This window comes from Halyomorpha halys, unplaced genomic scaffold (assembly GCF_000696795.3).
Source record: "Halyomorpha halys isolate HHAL.00 unplaced genomic scaffold, Hhal_1.1 Scaffold51.1, whole genome shotgun sequence".
Lineage (NCBI taxonomy): Eukaryota > Metazoa > Arthropoda > Insecta > Hemiptera > Pentatomidae > Halyomorpha > Halyomorpha halys.
The window spans coordinates 2,899,667-2,917,134 of record NW_027108122.1 but is presented as its reverse complement, the minus strand read 5'-3'; the positions used below and the strand labels follow the sequence as shown (position 1 = coordinate 2,917,134).

The window sequence follows — 17,468 nt, the reverse complement described above, 5'->3', positions numbered from 1 at the left end:
ATAAGGCAAATTATAAAGGAAAAAAATCACTAAATATTTATATTACATAAGTTGAATCTTTCCAGGGTAGAGGTGTTGGTTTCATATTCATATAAACAGAAAAACTAAAATGTTAGCACTGAGTTGAATTTTTAAAAAACTAATTTGTTTATTATGACGTATTATTTTTTATACCCCAGAAGACTTTTTCATCTACATTTTCTTAAAATTATACTATGGTCAGTTTACAATTAGAATTAACTAATCTGCATTTGAGACATAGTTGATCAATATCAGTATTGACTAAATAAATAAACCATACTTTTTATAATACTTATTAAAAATTTTATTAACTGCTATTTTATTTAAAACATTTTAAATCTATATAGTTACCAAATATCATATATATATTTAAAACTATTATTTATACATTACTAACTCTGTTAGCAAAGCTTACTCTAATGATTTTGATTAAACTCGTTTTTTTTCTGTTATCGGGTAGTCTTATCCTCGTTGAAATAGATTAAGGGGGCTTAAATGCCGAATTTTCAAAACATATTCCCGTACCTTTAGATTGTTTATTTTTAAAGAATAAATATTTTTCATTGTTGTTTCCAAATAAAGAAAAACATTTCGAACGTTTTGTTTAATATCTGCGATTATAATCTTTTGGTTCTAATCAACAATTAGATTCGGTTCGTGCCCTTTGGTGTAGCTCATAGAGCCCCGAACCACTCTCAACTTGGGTGAAAATTGGTTGAAATGTGTTGAAGTTATTTCTATTTTGTTACGATATATTTTTATTATATAATGTTATTTACCGCTATAAGCTACATAGATATTAAAAGCAATCAATTAAATCATTATTCCAATGAGTAAATAACTAAACATATTAATTTACATCAAACTTTCAATTTTATTCAATTAATCTATTTACATCACTAAATATACTAATTGTCGGGTCTAATAGTAATTGAATAAAACATTACGACTTGGCATTAATAAATCATAGAAAATCTCTATCACAGACGCTATTTAGCCATGCCAGTGACTACACTACAATATACTAATATTTGTATAATATAAGATGTAATATGTAAATAAAAAAACTCTTTCTATTCTATTTAATGAGTGATTTATTTTAACTTTCATTGCCTCCTTAGCTTCTGGTATTATAAATTCCAATATTCAAAAATATGATTTCATCTTATAAGCAAATAATGTCCAATGACAGAAATTTGTAATATTTGTTGAATAATGGTGATTTATTTACGAGGATATCGGATATGAAAGCCCCGCCGGGAGAGTACTAAGCCTTTAAAATCGATGACGCCCGACGAAGACACTTTGCCATCGCCACTCATCTTCTGATAAATACCACGTTGAGTCCATAAAAGGCGTTTCAAAGAGCCGACCATCTCACCTTTACTTCACGCTTTTTTTTTTTTTCGAGTTTCAAATTTAATTAATTTAAGTGCCCTTTTTCGTCTGTTTGTGGCCACGTAGCGGTTTATCACAAACGCCGCGTGTTTCCAGTGTGTTTATGTTTTAGATCTCCAGCGGGGAATTTAGTCATTGTACAAATAGCCTTTTAATGACTAAAATAGTAAATAATGTACACAAAATGGTAGTAGTTTCTGTTTTAGGGCCAATTAACTTGAACTGAAGTCAAGAAAAATAAATTACTGCAAGATGCAATTGTTACTCAAATAGTAATAAAGAAACATTCAATAATATTTCTCTCTCTATTATATAAAAAAAAAAACGGCTTTTTTATATTTAAAAAAATCACTTTAGTAATCACTGTGTATTTTACTTTTCTTTTTTTCGTACCCTTCCTAAAAAAATAGGAATATTATTAGTACACACATAATATATAAAATGTAATATGTATATTACTGCTTCATCTCCCACGGATTGCCAAACGGCATTATAAGGTGTTTTATGCAGGGTCCAATTAAAGTAATATAATAATAATAGCAGCCTAGGGCTAACGCCAGTGAATTTTTAAAATTTTATATATAAGTATTATTAATTTATATTAACATTTTATTTTTTATTTTTAACCCTCCATTAAAATAAAGATTAGTACTTCATACATAAATAATACATGAAATGTATTATACATACTTTACTGTGTCTTCTTCCTTTGATTGCCTTATGGCATTAATAAGGTGTTGATATGAGTCTAGCTAAGGTGGTATAGTCTAGCTATAGCCTAAAGATACGCCATGGAATTAATTGAACGTGAAGGGTCTGTTCTATGTAATATTTTACTTTACACATAAGGTGACATAATAAAAATGTGTGGATACAAATCAAAAGGATGGAATACAGACTTGAAATATATTTTTTTTCTGCTTACACTAAATTGAAAAAAATAATACAATCTAAACTACAGAATATATGTAAATTACAGTGATAAAATTTGAGCAACGCGTAGTACAATTAAATAGACAATTGCATAATTTGTCTGTATCATGACATTGTATAACTAACATCAAATTTACTTGTATATATTTTAATATAGATGCAAAATATTAATAAATAATTTTTTTTTTAATTTGCAAAACTCATCGTTTTTTAGGCAAAAGATTTTTTATTATTGATGAAACTAATTTACATCTGATTGAGCCCAATAGTTTTAGAAGATAACAGTATTTTTTTTAAAAAGTTTTATTCGGATATAAAATCTTTACAATAATAAACTTATTATAAAACCTACTTTTCATTAGTAAGAAGAATGACGTATTACCTTATACTACTACTTGTTAAAGACATTATTTAATTATATTTCAAAATTCAATTAGAATTATCATTCAATGTTTTAACCTAAAATTATTTAATTTTATTATTTAAAAAATTTCCTGAGTATGCAGGCCTAACTTGGCCGATTTTTAAAAATGCCCCCCCCCCCCCGTACATTTTTAGTTTTATAGCCAATAAATTTTAAAGTATTACAAGTAGCTAAAATATCAAGAAATTTCTTTGTTATTCTGCTAACCAGCGTCAAGTCGAACCCTCATAGAAATCTTGACGTTCAATATTTTCCGAGATACAGTTTTCTAAACATATAGGAACTTTTGGTTAAAACCGTAACAACTATTATCTCAAGGAAGCTAGTCATTACATATTATATGGTGGTGTATCCGTAACGAACTTCACATTGAGCCCTAATAATCGGCTGTGTGTCGAATAGTTCTAGAGCTTTCGAACGTTTCTCAAGACTTATTTTCAACGCATCTTGTTTGATATTAAAATCGTGTAAAAATATTTATTTATAAGCATTCCTGAAAGGATAAAAATACATCAGATTAATCTTATTTCACCAAGTAAAGCGATAAATCGATAATAATCAACATGTTTATTAAGTTTCTTAATATCAAAAGAAAAATAGTTTATAATAGTAATGTCCCTAAGAATAGTAGTTTTTATGATATTAGCCAAAATAAATAAAAAATACTGATGTTTGAAAAGCTGTATCAAGCAAAATATCAAACGTAAAGAATTCAATGTTAGCATATTTATTCTACTTTATTTCACGCGGTTTATTTTTTTAAGATGTGCATTGAACCAAAAATGAGTGAAATGTTTTTTAGTTTTTTTCTTGAATAAAATGATATTCCGATGGTTCGCACTTTAAATAGTTCAATAATTGGTATGAACATTTACTGTACTTATTGTATAGTATACGAAAAAACTGAATTATTTTAAACAAAAAATGCGCGTCAGCTGTTATAAATATACTGAATTCTCAAAAACCCATAATTTTGATAAGTGTGTACATAAAAAAAAGTGGAAAAGTTTTATGTGTGTAGTTTTTACTTCTGAATATAAGAAAATTAAAAAAACAAAACAAGAAAATAATTGAAATTAATTCATTATAAATGGGTTTCTCCAGGTATAAAACTAAGTTAACTGCACTAAACCGGCACTATATACCACAGTCGGTAAAAATAGTTTGCTTTCAAAATCATATACCTAAATATGCAAATATCCTTTAAATTTTACTAATTTACATTGTTACACTTGTCGTACTTTGGGACTATAAACCTAAGCTTATTGTCCATAAACCTAAAATAAGGCGGCCATTTTGAGAAATTTAGCATACTAGGCCTAAGCACCTCCAAACCAAACCTTAACAGTTCCATATCTGAATCCATAGAAATAAATTAGTATTCAATTACTACTGGTGAGCTTGCATTCTAACTAGAATAATAGTCTTCATTAGTAACATCATATAATTATCTAAATGCAAAATACTTTTTTTATTATTGTTAAGCTCATTTTGGCTTAAAGGCAATATATTTTAATTTTCATCTGCAATTTCCACAGCTGATGGAAAAAAAAACTACGACGCATTTTTTAGATCTCAATAAAAACTGAAAAAGCTGTTTTTATTAACTAATGCGTTGTCATGCAATGAAAGATATTTTCTTCATCTTTAATTCGGTTGAATGTAAAACCGAAAAATATTAATTTTTCAAGCGTACATGTGTTAACCCTTTCGCTTGATTATATTTGTTAATACTGATAAAGCTCACGCAACTGCGTTCCGCACTGTTATCTCTGTGTCAGTAATTTTTGTCTGTTTATGATTCAAACTCTTTATGGATTCAATATATAATTGCTGCTGAATTATGTAAATTTTTTAATGAATTATCTTGAGTGAATGTCGAAATTAAAATAAATTTAATAAGTTAACTGAATATTCAGGTAAATAGAAAATATTAGTTTTTTTTTTTATAATATCCATTAATTATATATTATTTTTAAATAGTCTTTATGAAGACAAAAAATATAAATATTATAACTACATTAAAAATATAACTACAATAAATCATTTATTTATAAAACCATACTCAATTTTAATACTTATAAATTTTTTTTAGTCAGATAAAAACTCTTTTCAGTTACAGCTGCCCGTAGAAATAGACTAAACTTTCAAATAAACTCGCTTTCTTTTCGGTATACAGTATGGGAAAGTACTGTAATCATGCAAACTTTCGAATTCAATTTTTCGACAAAAACACGTTTGAGATCCCCTAAATTCAAATTACTAAGTATCGCAAAATGGTCTGTGTGTGAACAGTCTCTCAGGAATGCATTCAAATGTAGGTGGCTAAGTTAATTTTTGTTAAACTAAGTTCATGGCAAGAAGAATATTAATATTCGTTATTATTATCATTTAATTTTAAAGTAAATTTCAAAATTTTAAAAATCATAAAAAAGTGTTTTATTTTTTAAAAAAGTTCAAAAATTACTTTTTTTTATTTGGAGCTTAAATACCGATTTCTTAAGTACTTAATATTTAATATTTTAATTATAAAAATTAATTACATCTCATTGCTGATAGTAATAAACAATGGATAAATATAAAATATGGAGGAATTTGATAATTAACTAAAGAAAATAAATGTTTCTAATTTCCATTCCAATGTTTCCATGGTTGTTATTTCAATAGGCAAAGTTTACATTCACATATTTCCATATTATTTTCACCCTGAAGAAAGTATTACTGTTTCAAAACGTTGAGGACTAATTTTATCTCAAAGCAGTAAGTGAAAGTTTAGTGATGCTCGCACTGCACTATATTTCAGAAGATTTACAGAACTCTTCTTCTATTTTAGCAATTATTCTTTTGTAAAATATATTACATACATAATAATATACTCGCTATACGTTCCTGATCAATTACTCTCTTGCTTCTGCATAACCTCAATCCCGTTTGATAAAATTTATGTTTTTCACTAGAAGAACATAAAATTTATTATTATGTATTATTTAAAATTTTAATAAATAATAATTTTAAGTATATTACATTTTTCATCCATTAACAAGACAAACTTTTACAAGCAGTTTTACTTTTGCCTTTCCAGGACGAGAGGTCCAGGGTGGAGGAATTCTATAAGACATAACCTCTCCCTCAACGACTGCTTTGTGAAGGCAGGAAGGAGCGCCAACGGGAAGGGACATTACTGGGCGATTCACCCCGCCAACGTGGAAGACTTCAAGAAGGGTGACTTCAGGCGGAGGAAAGCACAGAGAAAGGTAGGTTGTCATGATCAATAACTACTACAAGAAACTGCTTGACTTTGAAATTTAATTTATATTTATATATTTATATTTAAAGTGCAGATAGATATGTGAATATTTATGTAATAATAATAATATTAGCTATGAAGCTAAGCCACATTGCGTTTGTAGCATGCCTTATAGGCATACCTATATTCAATTTTTAAAATATATATATATATTTGAGAGAACGATAGAGATTATTCTGTATTTGTTAATAGAGAAAAATGCTTGAAAAATTCGGCATGCTGCTCAAATACGTCTGATTTCTAGCATACTTATTAATCCATGATTGGATATATAAAAACACATATATGTTAAGCAATACAAGTTACAATATTTTTTCTACTTTTCACCTTTCAATCAAGAACTAACTATATCCTAAATACAATATATCATAAATATTATCTTTTAAAGAATTTTATTTTATATTTATATTGTTTTTTCCATATTCTCGCACAAGGCTATATTACGTTTTCCTTATTCATTCTTTCCCTCTTTTCTTTTTTTCTCAACCCTAGCTACGCTACTCTCCCTATTCCACACACACATACACATCTGGGCCTCCTCCAAAAGCTTTCGCTAGTCAATACGATCAGCTCTCCAGTTTCGGACTCCCAGTAGAGCACGTGGGTCCGATGTCACAGAGTCCTCCCATCTTACGTTTGGGCTGCCAACCTTTCTTTGTCCATGCATCTTTCCGGACAGCATCCTCCTGGGTATCGATGAATCAACCATACGAGCGACGTGCCCGGCCCATCTTGATAAACTTGACCAAGTCTATATCCTTACAAAGGCCCGCGAATTCGACATTTCACCTTCTCCAAATACTACCCTCTCTAACAAGACCAAAAATCATTTTCATGATTGATCTTTTAAAGATCAGAAGTCTATTTTCATCTAGCTTCTTAAAGGCCCATGCTTCTGATCCATAAGTTAAAGCATGGCGGACCAAGGTTTTGTGGATATTCCACTCTCTTATACCTCCCTTCTCCAGTGATTCTATGAATTTTTGAATGTGAATGTTAAAAAATGAAAAATTTCTTGTTTATTCGATTAACCGTCGATTATACTCGTTGCATGGGTATAAACTCAATAAGATTCATTAGTATATAGTAAGATAGTATAATAGTAAGACCTATGTGTATGACCTATAAGAAACACTCATGTAAAAAACAAAGTATGGCGATAGCTTTAGTCTCATAATTTTCAAGGTTAAGATTCTTAAAAAAGCCTTAATACTAATCGTACAAGATTTATCCTATTGATTGACAAAACTTGAAGAAGAATTGGATTATTTCAAAGTTGTTTGCAGACCATAAATTAAGTTTAGACGTTATTGTTTTATTTTTTTTTTTCTCTTTAAATTCATACCGTCCAAAATTAACGGTCCAAATGTAATAGAGTTCAAAACAATAAATAAATTATGATGAAAACTAAACTACCAACAATATGGATGCTTTTCTTTTACAGATTATGGCCTCCAAAATCAGTATTTTTATAGTAAAGTGCTATTTAACCCATAATTTCTTAAATAATGGAATCAATTGGTATCTAAACAAAATTTATGAAATAAAATGGCACAATATCTACCACATTCCATATTAGCCTCTTACATAAGGGTTTTAGGCCATTTCACACACACAAAAAAAAAAGGATTGTTATTTCGATTTTCCTCTTAGTTTATTATTTTTGATAAATCGACTAAGAGTTAATTCCTCCTTAAAATTTGAGGTTTTACGTTAAATCCAGTAATTAAACAATAATATATTTCCATCCGGCATCTGCCGCCAGCGTTTTTTTCCCGAGACTACTGAGACAATTTTTTCATACTCGCTATCGAAGCCGCAGGTAACCTACCCCACCAAGATCCTTGGAACTCAACATTACCATCCGTTGTTTGCTTTAAAATGGCGCTGATTGTAGATTCCATACCTCGTTCATCGCGGCTTTTCTAACTACATCTAGTTCATTCATTAAGATAAAGAAACAGTGAGAAGAAGATAAAGAAAAGTGACTTGGAATCATCGAAAAAGAGATTTAGAAAAAAAAAATTAATAGTGAACATTTGTAATCGGCTATGGCAATAATTGTTTTTATTCTCTTGTAAAACCTGAATTTTAGGTTTTTCAAGATATTCAGAATAAAAAAAATAATAAACGAAAAAATCAATCTCTGCGCTGTCCGCACCATTTCATCTAGACTATATCTAAACCAATTTTTGCAGGATTTGGTACCATTCACAGGTTCGACTATTTCCCTTAATACACCTCAAGATGGTTAGAATTAGAATTAAAATAAAATATGAAATTTTTTTAGAATGATCTACCCTGCGACTTTGGTGCCAAATCTAATAAAAATTGGTCCAGCTTATAGTGTACCAACACAGTTTACACTGAGAACAATGGTTCTCAATCCTCTTCCAGGTGTTCCGCGAAATAATTAAGGAATGGGTCAATCCACGTCAACTCAAGACAGTTTTGAACCTTACCATCTCGGATTTTCTTCAATTTTTGCATGCTTTTGTTGTAAAAATGGCATTTGACATTCTATTTGTATCTAATGATGATGCAAGGGTTCCGCTAATTTCCTAGTTATACTAAAAAAAAGTTGCGCCGCCATAAAAAGATTGGGAACCTGTGGTCTAGAGGAAAAGGTGCGGACGACGGAAGAATTGATTAAATTTTTTTTTTAATCTGGGTATCTTTACACCCTTTAAACCTTTCTGAGTTTGAGGGATTCAAAGATACATAGAATAGAATATATTTTAAAAATCTGGCTGATTATTACGAAGGTTCATTATTGATTTTATTTATTTATTTTAAATTTCTGTCATGATGATTCCAAAACACTCAATGTTCTCCATCTTCATAAATAAATCTACTACTTAGTCGGATGTAGTTCTGAGGATCATCTTCTTCAATTAACTTTCTAACTAAACTTGACTGAAGCTAGAAATTTATTTATTCGAAAGTTTGAAGAAGTGAAAGGAGTGAAATATTTTCGAGACATTGAAACAACCCAGAATAAGTGCAAAATAATCCATATTCACGAATTATTATGTAAAGATGATAGAAAAAAATAACCACTACCTTGTATGTGTGTACAATGTGTGCATTGTGTGTTGCGCAGGCCTAGGAGTGGTTTTCGAAATGGCCACTGCATAGTTATAGAGCAGGTAACTCCTGAAATAATACAAATAGCATAAATATAAAAATACAATTACATATAATTTACAAGTAATTTAGTAAAATTTAAAGGATTAAATTTCGCAAAGTGTATGGAGGTATAGCTATATCATTTTAGACTTTAGGTAATTTATTATTGTAGTACCAAGTGCCAGATTAGTGTACTAAGTTTATGCATTAAAAGAACCCCCCTTGTTTACGTATACTTCCTTAAAATTTTTTTGGAAAATACTATATTTTTCAACAGTGAACATGCATTTCTGTTAAAAAATATTCAATTTTTACCTAACAGGTACAGTAATAATTTTTTAAGGGTATTTAATTGGATGAGTTTTTGCCATTCTTGAAAGATTCCAGTATGACCGAGTGGCTCCTTTGCCTCACTCTATGCCCCAGACTCTATTATCCTTTGGAATTCGCCCCTTCCTAATAGATATCACCATCCTTTAATAATCTCTCCGTATCTGCTCGTTTGAATTACTCTTTTTCAATCACCTCCCCATAGTTCCAAAATTGTATTTTTTTTTTCTATTTCATTTATAGGAACTATATTTATTTTACTCTATTGAAATATTAATTATTAAGTAATTGAAGGTCTTATATAGATGTAAACTAACTGAGGAATATGATCCGCAGGTGAGAAGACACATGGGCCTAGCGGTGGACGATGACGGCGCGGACTCGCCCAGCCCGCCCCCACCACCCGCACCGGCCCCAGCGGCACCAAGCTGGCCCGGCCCCAGGAAGAAGCGGCAGTTCGACGTGGCCTCCCTCCTGGCCCCGGACCCAGAGGAGGAGTCCCCCTGGCCCTGCCACACTCTGAACCGCCACCTCATGGCCAAGTACTACCAACAGGCCTGTCCTCCGGAGTCCTGCCTGCCCAGGGTCTGAGCTGCCTGTCTGTCTGCGTGCGTCTTCAGTCCGCGCAGAGCTCGGCCGGCACCGCCTACAGCTTTCCTTCACTTCAATATAGGTCTACGGTTAACTCCAGTAAAATTCACTCTTTAGAACCTGCGTCAAGATCAAGTCATTCGATACGAGGACCGCACAGGAACATTTCTCAACAACCTAATCAAACATCTCCGTTTGGTTAAAATTTAAATCTGTTTATACATGAGCAGCTTAACATCGATATCTGTAATACTGTTACTGACTATAGCTGATAATCGTCTCCATCAACATTAAAACGTTTTCTCTATAATCTAAAATCATCCGTAACATTCTCATTACTAATAATATATCAAAAACATTTATTTAATAGTAGTTACAAAGATGTAAAAGGTTGAAGAAAACCAAAAATTACTTAAATCTATTCAACATTTTCTATTAATTTACCCCACAAAGGGTTGTTTTTGATTGAACATTCCATTAATATAATTAACGACCTGGGTATGATATGGATAGTTTATATTGTTGATTTAGTATTTATTCTGGAACTTACTAATGAAAAACTACCAAGTTCTAGTTAAATAGTTTAAAACAATGATTTTTTTTTTACTATCCAACCTAACGCGAATTCAATTTGCAACCATACACCGAGAATAATAACCAACACACCCTACGATTCAACTCTTGAAGATTATGGATGTTCTGGATATATAAAAATAAATTATTATTGATAACATAACATTAAATTAAAATGCAATGAATAAATTAATTGTTTTAAGTTAAAAAGAACAAACAGATCAGGTATTTTAGAATAAAACATATATGCCACAGACGGTCTTGGCGTTTATAAATTCTTCGTTTGAAGTTGTAATTAAATTTATTTTAACCAAAGGCTGAGAAAGAGAAGATTGCTTTATTAGACACGGCGGTATGTTGTCAGGTAGAACGAGGGAGTCCAAAGTGCTAAGAGTGGACTGAGGGGTAGTTGTACATAGAACTTAACATTATCCCTGTGATCAAATGATTAATTATTATATATTGTGTTTAGCTGGAATGTTCTTACTAAGGCGTAGCGAGCAGGTAAAATATTAAGATTAAAATAAAAATTAAAAAAAAAAAAAGTTACCAAGTTCATTGCTATCTAGGAGTGGGAGATGTATGGAGTAAAATTACTTTTGATAAAACTTTTAAACTATTTGTTTTTCCTAGATCTCCATGTTAATTTGTACAAAAGTGGTTTATAAAGATATTTATAAAATGTATATTATTATAACAAATAAGTTATTATTTATGTTGTACTATTACATAGACTATGTACGTGCATACCTTGTAAATATTAGTTATTAAGAATAAATCGTATTAATTCCGAGTATGGTTATTTTTTATACAATACCACCTTCTTGAAAGTATGCTGCTTTGCTTTATTAGTGGCACTTCTGACAAAAAAAGTTTTGATTTCATTTCTAACTGGATATGTGCCAAAGACATTTTGTTTACTGGAGTCGTACTACAGAATGTCCCAAAGCTTGTAGGGTTTCACAAAACAATCCCCGTAAGCCTTAGAACAACTAATGGAATATGTTAATAAAAAAAAAAATGTCAGCTATGCTACTGTAAAGCAAAGCAGCTAGTACAAGAGGAGAACAAAGGCAGTTATCTCCCCCCACGTGTTGATTACTTTATTGAAAACTGTGTAACTGTTTACATGAAATTTGCTAAAATAAATTGATTTATAGTTGTTCGAACAAATTTTCATTTACCAAATTTATATTCATATGTGAATATCATAAAAACTACTACCCCTACGAAGATAAGTGTCATAAACTACTTTATAGTAAGTTAAATTTCCTTTACTTTGAGTTTTGGCAGACATATTATGGATCTAGAGATATATTTTTTTCAAAAATCCAACATTTTATACGAACAACTAGAAATTAACGTTTTCTGAGTTTATTTTGTCAAAAATCATAAAAACTACTACTCCTATAAAGATAAACATTATTAACTAATTTGTAGTAAATTTAACTAGCTTTAATTTGAGCGCTGGCAGACATCTGTACCTTCAATGGTTTCTGAAATGAAGTTTTTCATAAATCAAACTTATTGTCCGAACTACTATAAATTAATATATTTTAGCAAATATCATGGAAACTACTATTCCTACGAAGGTAAAGGTAAGCATAAACTTCTTTATGGTTAATTAAACTAGCTTTAATTTGAGTGCTAATAGACATCTGTTAGTCAGATAGTTCCTGAGATATAGATTTCTCAAAATAAATTAACTAACTACTAATCTTTCAGTAGATTTTTAAGAAATTTTGATTTTTAAAAGCTTTATCTCGAGGACTATTGGATGTAAATAGCTCTTTTAGGGCTAATATTTAAGCAAATTTACTCTTCTTTAAATAATAATATCATCGATTTTCTAGTGTTGTTGTTAGTTTTTAATATATAGAGCTCCGAATGAAAAATTAAGGTTTTGAAACAGCCGCCATTTTTTATTCCCCCTACCTATACTTGGCAGACTCATCAATTTTGACTAGTAATTATACCTAGTTTTCATTAAAGTAATCAAATATTGGGGTGAGATAACTGCCTTTTTTTCTTCCCGGCTCTTGTACCAAGCGTATATATACCACAATAGTTGAAATATTAACGTAAATAAAATAAATGTACAATACAAAATAAAATCGATGTTAATAGTATTCTTCCATGAAAATAGGATACTTTGAAAAACAACAAACTTAAAAAAATTAAATAATTATTATCAGAACAACTTTAGTTTATTCAATAAATCGGAAAATGTATGTAAAAACTTAAGGAAGAACTTTGTGGGCGGGGCATAGGCCTGGCGGTTAGTTACACTCAATGAGGGAGAAGCTTTCTCTCTCGGTTCATAAGCCATGTTAAATACCTCCATCTTGAATTGAATATCTTAAAATTTGGATTTTTTTTACACTATTTCAATTTCGTGCATTAAATTCTAAGATTATTGTTATTTCAATAACACAAATATATATTTAAAAATCATGAATATTTTGTATCATTTATTCATAGTCAGCATCAATTATTTTTAATTAGGAGAGATAGTTGACCGTGGATGACGTACGAAGAGAAGATGGTTGGGGGTGCGGTCAAAGTGAAAAACAAATACGTTGGTGTAAACTATTTTATTGTGCCAACGTTTCGGCTAGAGTTTCTAGCCGTCTTCAGAGCTGTTAGCTTGAAAATCAAACACCTAATCAATTATTTATGTTTTGTTTTATCGTGTTTCAAAAAGTGATGTATATAAGGACCAATTCAAAATTGAATTCTATTTTCTTTTTAATAAATTAATTGGTATGGCCGGTCAGCCTTTTCCAAAAAACAATTCATGACATATAAAGATTAGGTTCAATGATTTAAAATATTATTTAATTGTACAATACAAAATATCCAACATTATTAAGACAAATTTTTATTTATTTATTTAATGTAATTTACAACTGTACAAAATAATACAATAAGTAAATATGTTGTATGTTTCATATACACTTGAAAATCTTGGGAAGGAACCACCCATTGGTGGTACTTAAACATTAATTTAAATTGGAAGGTCCCGTGGCCATCTTCTTTTCAGACGCCTCGGAGGATTATCAGGGATTGTTAAGTATGAAAGATTAAGAATTAATCGGTTAGGATGGTTAAGGAGTTTGGAATGAAAAGACGCATATATTATGCGTAAACATATACATGTTTTGGGCCAAATCAGCAACGAATGGGATGTTAAGGTCTTCGTGAATTAGTTTATTTGTAACGTAATCAGGAATATCAAGGAATTTACGTAGGATTTGGATTTTAAGGATTGGATGCGGGAGGAATTAAGACAAATTTAACGTCTATAAAAGTTAATTCACATTATTTGCTTTAAAATAGTTTAATTTGATAATAAACGAAATACGATTAAAAAAAATAAAAGGTTAACTTTTTAAAGGTCGATTTAATCAGTTAATTAATATCTAAAAATATCAGTTACCAATACTTTACAGTTATGTTCTAATAACAGAAAAATAACAAACCATATCGTAGTACAAACAATAACCTACAAAAAACAGTTTTTTAAATCTAAATCCTAAGTCATTTGGGCTAATCATTGGACAGAGGCTGAGGTCGAAGGTTATTTTAAAACGTAAATACAGTAACTAAAATAGAAGAAATCAATTATTACTACTGAGTTCAAAACATTCATCCTCTACAGACTTCATATGGCACCCTTAAGCTATGGTCATATGGCTTCTTACATATTGTTAGAAATACTTTTTCCCTTTAAACAAGCGCCACAAAAAAGTTCTTCCTAAAGTTATTTACTCACAAAACTTGACTTCACGGGTTGACAAGACTATGTATAGTATACGTCAAATTTTCAGTTCTGTGTTACTATAAAATTTAAGAAAAATAGTTGAAAAAACCATCACGAGGGGTACACACTAGGGGTATTCATGATCTTTAATTTAACATTAATATGTTAAATGGAGAAATATTTCCTTCTTTTACCATGTTAAAATGATACAACATATAACATAGTTGAGAGGCTGTTACTAGGTCTGCTAAATGGAGAATGACGTCACGCAACAGACAAACTGAGCTCATCACGATTTTGTTTGTTGCTGTGTTAGGTTACTTGCTCGTAGTAAGTGTTTTGATTGCGTATTAGTGTTGCTTTGGATGTTTTTAAATGTAATAAAGCAATGGATGGCAATCATAATAATGTAATTACAGTTGTCAATTAGCACTTCTTGATTCTCTTCCTCATAGGTTAGAAGATCAGCAAGGCACTCAGTAGCCAAACTTTCATACAACTTCCACTTTTCCTTGGATTTAGGAATTTTGTAATAAATTATTTTAATCAAAACTTAGAAGTAAACAATAACATGAAGGTTTGGAAAGATAGGTTATAGAACACGTTGCTCTGAAAATCCAGTAGGAGCTCTTATGCATTTAACATTTAACGTGACTTTAAATAGGGCTGTTCGCAATCCTATACTTTAACATTTAACATGGTAAAACAGTTTACATTTAACAAACATAATGAATACCCCTAATGCGGTAAGCCAGGATCTGGTTTTCGGAGTGAACAGGGGAAACTAGAATGAGCAAATTTATTAGTTGGTATATCGAGGGGGTTTCATTGCTCTTACGATAACACGATAGGCGCGTTCTCACTATGCAAGTTGACTACTCGAAGCAGTGTACTAGTTTGGATGTGTGCGCTTGAACAACTTTCATCGTGTAAACGCATGAAAATGGGGTGAAGACCGTCAGTTTCTAATTTTCAGTCACGCAGTGCATGAACAGAGAAGTTAAATGGAATGTGTAAGTGAAGTCGGGCCGGAACGTTAAAATTAATAAATTTCTATGAAACAGAAGAAATTCTATGTTTGTAGGAAGATGGTCCGGGTGGAGGTAAAGAAAGGTATAAAAATGAAAGAAAATTATATACTAATAAACAACGTCGCCACACTTAGCAAATGGTTTGTGAAAAATCAGTAATAAGAGCAATTTGAGCAATTTTTTAAAAAATTAAATACGTTTTCTTTAATGTTCCCTCTCATGTTTCACAATGGGAGTCAAATGTTTATAAATAAGACATCAAATACTGCTAATTATAAAATTATGTTAAAGATATGAACATACAATAAAAACTAAAACAAATTAAGAACAGTAAGTATTTTAACCATTGTATCTGACCTAAGATATAGAGGCAGGGGCTAGAGTTACAGTTGAGAAAATATTTTCACAAAAACTGCATTTAGAAAAATGAAAATTAAAGCACTTGTTTTTCATTTATTATACTCCATTGAAGTATACTTTCGAGCTCTGATAGTTCAAGAAGATTTTTTTATACTTTTTTTTTTAACTTTTTGGAAAAATGTAAGGAAAGATAAAAATTAAATTAAAAAAAAACTTGTCAAACACTCAGAGCTCAATGTATACTGGACTAAAAAAAGTTTTTAAAAAAAAGTACAAAAAAATCTTCTCAAACTATCAGAGCTCGAAGCATACTTCAATGGGGCATAATAAATGAAAAACTAGTGTTTTAATGTTCATTTTTCTAAATTCAGGTTTTGTGAAAAATTTTTCTTCTACAAACTAGCTCCTGTCCCTATATCTTCAATCAGATACAACAGTCATAATAGTTACTGTTCAATTTGTTTTAGTTCTGTACACATCTTTAACGTAATTTTATAATTACCAATTATTTATATCTTATTTATAAACATTTGATTCCTCTTCTTTAAACATGAGAGGGAGGAATTAAAAAAATAAAATAAAAAGTATATAACTAAATAGTATTTCTATTCGTACACTTTACTTTATCGTTACTCCCGGACCATCTTTCTACAATTATTTTTTACGTTCAGTCAACTTTTATGGAATTTCAAACATTTCCGGGCAAACGCTTTAGTTGGCGTTAAGTAAACTTAATTTTCATTCTTTATACCGTTAAAAGATGTAATTAATAGTCAGCAACAATATTTATTCCTCCTTGTAATATGAACACATTAATGAAGATAACAACAACACTGAGATTATTAAAACAAATTAATATTTGTTATTGTTAATATTAGTAATCTATCGTGCCAGTTGTTTCTCATAAAAGATGTAGTGTCAGCATCGTGTAAATGCACCATAACAGAGACACTCATCAAGACCATGCTTGTCAATGGCGTAACTATAGGCTATAGCTAGACTATACCATCTTAGCTGGACTCATATCAACACTTTATAATGTCACGAGGTAATAAAAGGGAGAATACATAGTAACGTATATATAATACATTTCATGTATTGTATATGTATGAAGTACTAATTTTTATTTTAATGAAGGGTACGAAAAAAAACACCACTTATCTAGTATTACTGTCAAAAAATTGTAAACGCTCTTAGCTTGGTGCTATACAAAGTGAAGACGTGGGAGGGCCCAGAAAATCTCATGGTTAATCCAATGAAACAATTTATCAGTTTCTTCAGTCTCACCCCAAGTTTATTTGATACTAAGCCCTAAGTGTGTTTGATAATTCAATTATTCTATTTTCTAGTATGAAAAAGTAAGGCATTATCCAAGTAATTGACCACAAAGAAGGGTGGATACAATTATTGTAAAATAAATAAACTATGAATTTATCATATAGTTTCTCTATAGTTCTATTTGCAATTAGGTATTATCATTTAAATAGCAATCAACATTAAGAAATCGATCACACCGAGGTTCCTTATATTCCGTATGTAACACTTTATCATCCCATCGGTTGTTGGCAATAAAAACAAGACAGGCGCAGACGGCCGCACTCGACACGT

General features: G+C 30.4%; 1 protein-coding gene across 1 annotated transcript in view; it reads left to right on the top strand.

Annotated features, from left to right (window-relative positions):
* LOC106690563 (forkhead domain 102C) overlaps positions 1–11,405 on the top strand; it is an 18,286-nt gene extending 6,881 nt beyond the window's left edge. The window contains exons 2-3 of the mRNA XM_014436034.3: positions 5,859–6,030; positions 9,879–11,405. Of these exons, the coding sequence (XP_014291520.1) occupies positions 5,859–6,030; positions 9,879–10,133 (427 nt within the window). The 3' untranslated portion in view covers positions 10,134–11,405. The remainder of the gene's footprint in view (positions 1–5,858; positions 6,031–9,878) is intronic.
* Positions 11,406–17,468: the final 6,063 nt, after the last annotated feature.